The sequence below is a fragment of the Schistocerca americana genome, chromosome 7 (assembly GCF_021461395.2).
Source record: "Schistocerca americana isolate TAMUIC-IGC-003095 chromosome 7, iqSchAmer2.1, whole genome shotgun sequence".
Classification (NCBI taxonomy): domain Eukaryota; kingdom Metazoa; phylum Arthropoda; class Insecta; order Orthoptera; family Acrididae; genus Schistocerca; species Schistocerca americana.
In genome coordinates this window covers 450,644,743-450,655,564 of record NC_060125.1, presented here as the reverse complement: position 1 = coordinate 450,655,564, position 10,822 = coordinate 450,644,743, and the positions used below count along the sequence as shown (strand labels likewise).

Here is a 10,822-nt window from a genome sequence, read left to right as displayed (position 1 = left end):
TGAACTGCAAGTACCAAAATACACAAAAAAAAGGTTAAAAGTATTATTATAATTTAGATACAGTTTATAGTTGTTTTAGGCCACCTTACACACAGGAGCACGCGCGCGCGCCCAGACACACACACACACACACACACACACACACACACACACACACACACACACACAGAGAGAGAGAGAGAGAGAGAGAGAGAGAGAGAGAGAGAGAGAGAGAGCACGAGGGGGTCTAAAAAATCTAATACAGCTGCTAACCTTATAATTAAGGATGACAACTGTAATAAATGCTGCTTGCTCCACTGAAAAACATACCTGATGCCCTCACAAATCCATGGCAAATTATTTGTCCTCTTTTAAACGGCAAATGTTCCATACACGAAACTAATCTGGCAAATGCTGTTCTAAAAGACAAACCTCTTCATTAGCACCATGATACCTTCAAGTACAATTCTTTAAAATACTGACATGATAAAACCATAGAAAACATTATAAAAATAATCATGTCTTTGGTACAGTAGCTTGAAGGCTTTAAAAACTACGTTCGTGTTCAAAAGATATTAAAATCCCCATCTGCATTTATTATTCAATAAATTACCTGGAATGACTAAATATATTATACAAGGAGCATAATTATTTTACATTTAAACGAAATGTTATTCTTGCAGGGGATATGAAGTAAATCCAGTCATTATATTTTCAACTTTTAAATGAATTCTATTGAAACTATTGGGTTCAGTGAACATCAAAAGCAAATGGACAGTAGAATAAACAGAGGAGATAGCAGCTGCAAAGACAGCAGCAGTGGCAAGACACTGTAGTTAATTAAGTTGAAGCCTATGAAACACAGCTGCAAATAAAATTATTACATACTACACGCTTCACACTGCGCATACACACACACACACACACACACACACACACACACACACACACACACACGCACACACACACACACACACACACACACAAATCAAGTGTACCACCAAACAGAAATATATGTGAGGAACTCACATCAGTGCATTGTATAAAATTCAAGTAATAGATGAAGAATACTTGTGATAAAGTATTCTCACAACATATCTCACAAAATCATAATGAAATACAGTTCTTTTTAATTCTATTTTCAATATTCCCAATAAATTATCCTCTGATTTTGCACCTGTAGTCACAAACCAAAATGTACAGCCACGAAAAGAATGAACAGTATCTGCTAAAGTCTATGAAATAGTTTGCATAAACTACTATATATCATTCCACATTTCCTATTCATTAAAACTAAAAGTAGCATATAGGTGATAAAGAAGAAGACTGAATTGAATCATAGAGATAAGAATAGTTCTAGCATTAAATATCTGTAAATTATTAAGACGCAGTGACAGGGAGAAACAGTGTACATAAGATGCATTCTGCAATCAGATAAAGGTAGAAATGTAATGACACAACATCTAGAACAAATATGTAAAAGATATTTAAGAAAAATAAATGTCTATGCAGAATGTCTGGTCACACAATAATTTTACAACAATCTGCACCAATTATCACACAATCATTCCCTATTTCTCATGTTAAGATAACAATAAAATTAAAGACTTATTTTCTGGATCCATTCATATGTGCATCTACTGCTTCCATTTATAAAACACAGCAATGTCTTAAGGCAATCTGTCCAAAAAGGGATGCAGAAGAGATTACTACTGAAAAATATTATATAACATAGCTACAATCTCTTCATTCTGAAAAATGGACAAAAGCACTCAAAACTAAATAATTAAAACTATTATTTCAGTCTCAATGTAGGTACAGATAAATAATCACAATACCTAAGACATAAGCAGAAAAATATTTTCTCGCTTTAGTACGTAATTCAACTCTTTAATATAGTATCAGCACACATTCTTGTAGCTGAACTTGCAGGCTCACAACAAAATTCATACACAGTACAAACATACACAATCATTATTATATTACATAAAATTTGCAGTGGAATGCTTCAATTTTGATACAGATGTAAGTATATGTAAAGGTTCTTAAAAAAATAGTGAAACCTTAGAACTTGCTTTGTGCTTAATCCTAAAATGTATCCCAATAGCTGCTGAGTATTACTTACTGGATTTTCAATTCCATACAATGATCAGTTATTTCAGAACTCTAGAATACCAAAGATACACAGTATAAAAACATATACACAATTAACAAACAATGATTCAATCCTCATTAGCACAAGCAAACAATTAGTGGTACACAGCACAAATGCCACAAGCATTCAACATCTTAACAGTCATAAGCTACTTAAGGAAGACTTCCATTTCATCACTTCCAAATCCAGTCCACATATCTCGCACCTTGCTTCACCACATCCCTCTAAATGTAATACAGCAGAAACCAGCAATCTGCACATTAACAAGTACTGAAAATCTCTTCCAGAACTCTCTATTGTACATCCCAATTACAACCATGGTGAGAATAGTACTGACAATTCAGACCAGAAAAAATATCTCAAGCTAGTAATATCTGAGAATGCTGGGTTAGCTCCAGCAATGCCATTCAGAACTCCCAAACAGGTACAATGTGTCTGGGAACAGTCATAGATGCAATTTATATAAATATTATTTAAATGATATTCCAGTCTTGCAGTACAAAATACTGTTTCTCATTCACAACACAACACAGCACAGAAGCCCAGACATGGAAATACAGACAAATTGAATCCCATTCAACCACCTGAGTTCGACAGCTTTGTACAAAACCCGTGTCATTCTAATTAAGTCTTCTCTGTTACACCGGGCAATCACAATCAAATCAGTCAATTATCAGCGAGTAGGCACCAGCCTGAATGCTAAGTGGTTGTGCTAACTCATATAGATCGGCCAAACATAAAGTGTGCTCGAATCGCGGACAGCATCCAGTGTGTCCCTGGTGTGGTAAAGAACTTCCTCAGCAGCAGCGCCCAGTGCACTGTGCCGCAAACCTGAGCCACCTGTTTCTTCCGGCAAAAGGCTATCTGGAGGAGCAGCATCCTGCACGGATATTTCAGCAACTGTGCTCAGTGACTGCTGTGTGGCTGTTTGATGTTCCACAGAAACTGTGTGGCTCAAGCCACTAACTACTTCTGCTTCTTCAACCTAGGAGATAGAGCAAAAATACTAAATTTTATAAACTAAAAGCCAAGTGAATAAACTGTGCTATTAAAGAAACTGTACAAACTGCAACTTGCTATGACAAGACTGAATAAAACACAGATGGGAGAGGAAAATACAAAAACAAGTAAGACTATCAAACAGAAATAACTGACACAAACTGTCTAAAAGAAGAAAACGAACAGAATGTACCTGAGATAATGTCTTCCTGTTACTTATGGTAGGAGAACTGCACTAAGATGAGGTGAATTTATTAAAAAGAGAAGTAATACAAAAGGTGAGGATTGCAACTCAAATTTGGTTGCACAGATTGCTGTAATCAACCAGTCCTTAAAAGAGTTACTCTTTCAAAGTGATGATAAACTTTATCCATTAAATTACACACTTTTAGGTGGAACTGGCATTTGCAGCCCAATTTAAAGGTAAAGTAAGTTACTATAACTGACAAGAGTGAGGTAAACTTGGATTTATTGAGCTATTGGTTTTAAGTCTATGTGTACTTACTAATTGTCAAAATTTTTATTCAGTGTTAATTGATGTTTTGAATTTGCATTTGAGAAAGAAACATGAAGTAATGGCCATTTCAGTCCACAGAAAAATGGAAAATCAGCAACCTAAGTACAGCCCATTTGAGTTAGTGGGACTTATTCACTGTCTCACTGCCATCTGTGCAGACTGAGCAAGATTCACTTATAGCTGGGCAATGAGTAACAAGCTACAAAGGGTGAAACATACAACCATACATAATCTTTAATCAACAGCAGATCATCTTTTTACTATTTTTGTTTTTATTTATGTTAGGTATATAGAGATAAACATTCGAAATATAATCTTAAGAAGTAGATGTAAACGTAGATCTAGGAACAGCTAATATAGGTTACTTAATGTTTTATTAGTTGAATACAGTGTTGGTCAAGTGCTCATGAGTCAAAGAATGTAAATCAGCTATGTCAAGTTGACAGGGTAAATGGAAGCTAATAAACATTTAGTTAAAATGAATATTTTCACCTTCTAAATTCATATCTTGCAAAAGTGCCCATGCAAAACATTTAATTGCTACATGAATAAATTATAATTTGATTTATTAGCGCTATATGAAAATTTCTCATTCTAGCATAAAATCAATATTTTTTTTTTTTTTTTCTCATACTGGTATTATGTGGCCAAATTATGTGGCAGTCTTAGGTGGTGGCGTTTTGGTGGATGGTTACTGGTTTTGCAGGAGCACAAAACACAAATGTAGTCTGTCAGTATCCTTTCTCATGTGTTTACACTCCAGCTGACTGCCACTATAATTATAATGTCAACACTCTACACCTCGTTGTTGTTGTTGTTGTTGTTGTTGTGATTGTCACTGTAGCCTTGATGCAACTCTCCATGCTAATCTATCCTGTGTAAGCCTCTTCATTACCGCGTAACTACTGCAACCTATATTATTTTGAAACTGCTTCCCGTAGTCAAGCCATGGTCTCTGTTTGCAATTGTAACCTCCCCCACACTTCCTTCTAAAACCAAACTGACTATTCCTTGATGCTTCCGTATCTATCCTATCAGCAGCCACCTCCTCTTATTCAAGCTGTGTCACAAATTTGTTTTCTCCTCAGTTTGATTCAGTGTGTCCTCATTAATTACATTATCTGTCCATCTAACCTTCAGCATTCTCCTGTAGCACCTTATTTCAAAGGCTTCTACTCTCCTCCTGTCTGAACTGTTTACGATTCACATTTCATTTTCGTACAAGGCTGCAATCCAGACAAATATCCTGAGGAAAAAAATCCTAACATTTGAATTTATATTCTATGAAAAAAACAATTCCATTATTGTTGTTTTACTTTTATTGCTCGTTATCTTACAATGTCTTTTTAAGTCACTGCCCATTCCATTCAAATGCTCTTCTAAGTCCTTTGTCATCTCTGACAGAACTACAATGTCATCAGCAAATCTCAAAGGTTTTAACCTTTTCTCCCTGCACTTTATTTCACTTTTCTCCTTGGTTTCCTAAATGCAAATGTACAGATAGACTAACACTGGAGACAGGCTACAAACTTGTCTTACTCCCTTCTCAACTCCCACTGCCCTTTCAAGTCCTTGAACATTTGTACCTGCAGCTTGGTTTATGCACGAGCTGTAAGTAATCTTTACCTTTACCTTTATCCCTGCTATCTCCAAAATTTCAAAGACAGTAGTCCATTCAACACCGTCTAAAGTGTTCTCTAAATGTAAAAAAATGTCATAAATGTATGTATGGCTTCATTTATCTATTCTACAATAAGTCTTAGGCCAATATTGCCTCACATGTTCCTATGTTCCTCCAGAATCCAAACTGGTCTTCTCTCAGGTTCACCTTGTGCCATTCTTATGAAAATTATTCATGTCAGTATTTTACATCCAATACTTATTAAAATAGTAGTTTGGTAACATTCATGTCTGTTCACACCTACCTTATTTTGGAATTGGAATTATGACATTCTTGTTTAAGTCTAAGAGTATTTCACTTTTATCATACATCTTGGATACTACATTAAATAGTTTTTTGGCTGGCTCTTCAAGGACCTCAATAATTCTGGTAGGATGTTGTCTACTTGAGAGGGGACTCGTTTCAACTTAGGCCTCTCAGTGCTCTGTCTAATTATTCTGGCAGTATCCTCTCCCCCCAACATCATTTTAATTTACTTCCGCTTCCATTTATATAATATTGCCTTAAAAGTTGATTCCTCTTGTATAACCCTTCTAAATATTCCTTAGCTCTCATCTGCCATCTGAACTTTTATGTTGAAATTTCATGTACTGACATGTTCCATGACCCTGGAGATTTGATCTTCAATTTGGTCCTACGGAACTTGACGTGTAAATAAACAAACTCTCATTATTCATAAAGCTGCTTCTCTTTTCTCCAAATGTCTCTTCAATTTTCCAATTAACATACTCTATCTTTCCCCTTGTCATGCATTCTTTTACAGCCTTGTATTTGTTTTGTAGCCATACTTATTTAGCCATTTTGCACTTTCTGCCAATCTCATTTTTTAGACATATGTATTCCCTGTGATCTGATTCATTCACTGAATTTTTATATTTTCTCTTTTTGTCATTTATGCTTTTAAATTGTGTAATAGTTTATGTTACATTTGTACTGTGTGAAAATAAACCCTTTCCACTAGTTTCGAACTGTAACTACTTCTTACTGAAGGAACTAAAAACAACAGGTTTCAGGCCCAATATACCCAGTTTCTCACAAACAGTGGTTTATTTAAAGCAAAGAAAATTAATTACGTGTGTTCCTGCAAGACACGAATATGAAATTCCAACATTATGACTTCCTCAGTGCTAATTTGTTGTCACTAATGAAGAAACTAAATGGAAGAGAAAATTACACTACAAAGCAGTTCGCTATAAACACTCACTTGAAATATGAACAACTGTAGGCGTGCATAACGAGCAAAACCACAGACGAGATTTAAGTCTATACAGCAAGGGCTAAAATAACCATGTTAATTGTACCTTCCATTTACATGCATCTGCAGAATCAACTGCAAATAGAGCATGGGAGAAATTAAAAGAAATCTACGAGGACTCAGGACTTGAATAAAAGAAAAAGGGTTGTTGAGAATGCTCTTAACAATTATATTGCGGAACTGTTCGTCTGTGGAAGAATAAGTGTTGAAAATTATTTCAGTGTCAAACAAACAAATGACTTTATCTTCGAAGTGAAAGATGATTGGATAGGACATATTTTATTAGAAGGAATGACTACTGATAACAAACAAACAGTGAAACATCCAGGATGGATCAATGACAATATTATGAAAATGATAGACTGCTACTCATCACATAGCAGAATTGTTGAGTCACGGATAGGCACAACAAAAAAGACTACCAAACAAGCAAGTTTACGTTGCCATACAGTCTCTGGTTGCCAAGGCCAGACGGTGAGCAGCTATGCATGATGGAAGAAACAATCCGGATGGTGGGGTCAGTGGAAAAGAAGAAGAAGTAAAAAGACTATGGAGGCGTTGGTGGAATAGAGGGCTGTGTAGTGCTGGATCAGAAACAGGGAAGATGATAGGTGGGTGAAGAACAATTACTAACAAGGTTGAGGGCAGGAGGGTTATGAGAATATAGGATATATTCAAGGGAGAGTACCACCTGTGCAGCTCAGAGAAGCTGGTGTTGGTAGGAAAGATCCAGATGGCACAGGCTGTGAAGTAGCCACTGAAACAAAGAACACCATGTTGAGCAACATGCTCAGCAACATGCTCAGCAACTTGGTCATCCAGCTGTTTGTTAGACACAGTTTGCTGGTGGCCGTTCGTGCAGACAGACAGCTTGTTGGTTCTTATGCCTACGTAGAATGCACACTGCTTGCAGCTTAGCTAGTAGATCACATGTCTGGTTTCACAAGTAGCCCTGCAGGATCTAGGGGAGATGTCTTGCATCTATTCTATTACAGGGATGTGAGCCATCCACAGGGTTGGGGGCAGTGGTTGTGCACGGATGGACAAGGATATTGAGTAGGTTCAGTGGGTGGCAGAATACCACTGTGGGAGAGGTGGGAAGAATAGTGGGTAGGACATTCCTCATTTCAGGGCATGATGAGCAGCAGCCAAAATTCTGGTGGAGAATGTGATTCAGTTGCTTCAGTCCTGGGTGGTACTTAATCATGAAGAGAATGCTCCTCTGTGGCCAGACAGTAGAAGCTTAGGAGGTCACAAGCATCACCTATCCCATCAAAGGCAGGGCTATCTGTGAAACCAGTCATGTGATCTACAAGCTAAGCTGCAACCACTGTGCTACATTCTATGTGGCCTCGAAAACCAACAAGCTGCCCGTCCACATGAATGGCCACCAACAAACTGTGGCCAACAAACAACTGGATTACCCCACTGCTGAGCATGTCGCCCAACACAACATTCTTCATTTCAATGATTTGATTCACAGTCTCTGTCATCTGGATCCTTCTCAACAACACCAGCTTTTCTAGATTGCGCAGGTGGAAACTTGGCTCTAAACATTGTGGGACTTAACATCTGAGGTCATCAGTCCCCTAGATGGGAACTCTCCCTGAAATATATCCTATGTTCCAGTAATCCCATTGGCCTCAATCTTTGTTAGTCATTGTTCTTTACCTATCCAGCTCCTTCCATGTTCTATTCCAGCACTACACAACCCTCTATTCCACCAACACACCCTCAGTCTTTTTGCTTCTCTCCCTTTCTGCTGCCTGCCCCCCCCCCCTCCCCCACCACCTCCACCCTCCATCTAACCTTCTGACTGCACCTACTGCCGTATCCTTTTTCCAGCTCATCCCTGTATGCTCCCACAAGTAGCACTTTATTGTCCCCCATCCATATCCTGCTATCCCTCCCCCTCCCCACCCCAGCCTCCTCCTTACCCCCACCATCCAGATTGCTCCTCCCATTATGTGTTGCTACTCACAGTCTGGCCCAGCAGCCAGACACAGTGGTCGCATGTTTGAGTAGCGTTTGCATGAGTGAGTGAGTGAGTGTGTGTGTGTGTGTGTGTGTGTGTGTGTGTGTGTGTGTTTGTTGACTAATTCTGGTGAAGGTCTTTTTGGCCGAAAGCTAACTTGTTCGACAGTCTGCAGCTTAGCATCTCCACTATTTGGTGAGTAGCAATCTATCATTTTCATAATATTGTAATGATTACAAACCAAGGTCAACAGATTCAGATGACTCCAATATGCTGATAATTACTGAATTACAAAATCATGCATGCAACAACTAAAGTTTTAATGACAAAGCTATAGAGCAAATACACAAGCCAACTGCAATAACCAACATTACATTCATGGTCCTGGATGTTACAACTGCAACAAGTATGAACAGCAGCAAAGAAACGACAACCAGAACACTTGATGCTAAAGCAAGAGTTACAGGGCATTCTTAATTATGCCAGCATGAGGTAAAGTCACAACATTTGCTGCTAAAGCAAGAGTTACAGGGCATTCTTAATTATGCTAGCATCAGGTAAAGTCACAAACAAAGACTGATATGTATACTCAAGGGCATGACCACATACAAGGGGGTGCACAAAAAGAACAAGAACTATTTTTTAAAAGCTACATATTTTCAAATTGTTTACAGAACAACCTGATCCTCTTCAAAATAAAACAACCTGAGCCCCTTAAAAACAAAACAACCCGTTCTCCTTCAAAACAAAACAACCCGATCCCCTTCACACAAAACAACCTGATCCCCTTCAAAACACCCTTCATTACAACTTATACATTTGTCCCACTGACGCTTCCACTGTTCAACACACTTTTTGTAGCCATTTTTAGAAATGGCTGACAGCTCCTCCCTCTTTTTTTTTCTTGACCTTTTCAATGTTGTCAAATCGGTGTCCTTTCATGCCGTTTTCATGCTTGGAAATAAGAAAAAGTCGCACGGAGCCAGGTCAGACAAGTAAGGTGTGCGGGGCAGTGAAATCATGCCACTTTTAGCCAAAAACTGTGTAACAGAGACGGTTGTGTGTGCAGATGCGTTGTCATTGTGCAAAACCAGTCTCACTGTTGTGCAATCACTGACAGTTGATCAATTGTCTGTCGCCGGTCTGTGAGCACAAGCTCTCAATTTTTTCAATATTTTCGTCGATCTGGGCAGTTGACGAATGTCCAGAATGAGGTTCATTATCATTCTACATGTTGCTATTTTTAAATCAAGCCAACCACTCATACACTTGAGTTTTTCCCATGGTGTCATCTTGGTAAGCTGTTTTCAACATTAAAACAGTTTCAGCAGCATTTTTACTGAGTAGAAAACAAAATTTCATGCTGTATGTTGTTCACTTATACCTGCCATCATAAAAAAACTAAACAAGAACAAAATAGTGCTTGAGAAAAGAATCACTGCAGATGAACAGAACAAGCCAGGTCACACAGACAGCACTGAACTGGCAACGAGTTGCGCTGCACATGCCTAGTGGCAGAGGTACTACACAAGCTCCGCCCACAGCATTGTTATTCCGAGTCTTTTTGGGTATGTCAGAGCACATACATGAGTTTAATTTCACAAAACCAGTGCTCAGATAGCACGTGGTCTCGGTTAACAGTGAGAACTTATCCTCTGAAGGCATATGTTGCACACACATTGAAGCATTAGCAGACAGACGGAAGACAAATATTAGTGTAAAAGATGTGCTCTACGTACCTCAACTGAGTATAAATTTACTTTCCATAAGCAAAACAGTGAAACACTAACCCTCAGTCATTTTTTTCATAAAGACTGTCATATTCATGATGCAGAGAAGAAATGATAGTTACAACTACGTTAATGAACATAATGTACAACTCGATAAAGCAAAAGTCATAGTGACAAACCAAAGTCTGCTTCCTCAGCTAACGACCCAAATCTATAGCACAGAAGACTGGACCACCTATAATCAGATGACATGGCAGAATAACAAAATGGTTTGGCCAGTGGCATCAGACAAAGGAGCAACTGATACTTTATGTATTACATGTCCAGAAGATAGACAAACTGCATTTCCCATATTCCAATTACAAAGCTAAAAGGATTTTGGGATTAATACATACAGATTTGGGCACGCCTGTGCCAACCATATCAATCAGGGGAACTAAATGTTTCCCAGCTCTGAACCATGATTTTTAGAAAGATTCTTTTGTACATTGTCAGCAATAAATACCATATACCTGAGATTATTCATGATTT

The 10,822-nt window shown here is 38.1% G+C and overlaps 1 protein-coding gene across 1 annotated transcript in view; it reads right to left on the bottom strand.

Moving 5' to 3' along the window:
- Window positions 1–919: 919 nt before the first annotated feature.
- LOC124621764 (zinc finger protein 354B-like) overlaps window positions 920–10,822 on the bottom strand; it is a 145,156-nt gene continuing 135,253 nt past the window's right edge. The window contains exon 9 of the mRNA XM_047147178.1: window positions 920–3,119. Coding sequence (XP_047003134.1) covers window positions 2,847–3,119 — 273 coding nt within the window. The 3' untranslated portion in view covers window positions 920–2,846. The remainder of the gene's footprint in view (window positions 3,120–10,822) is intronic.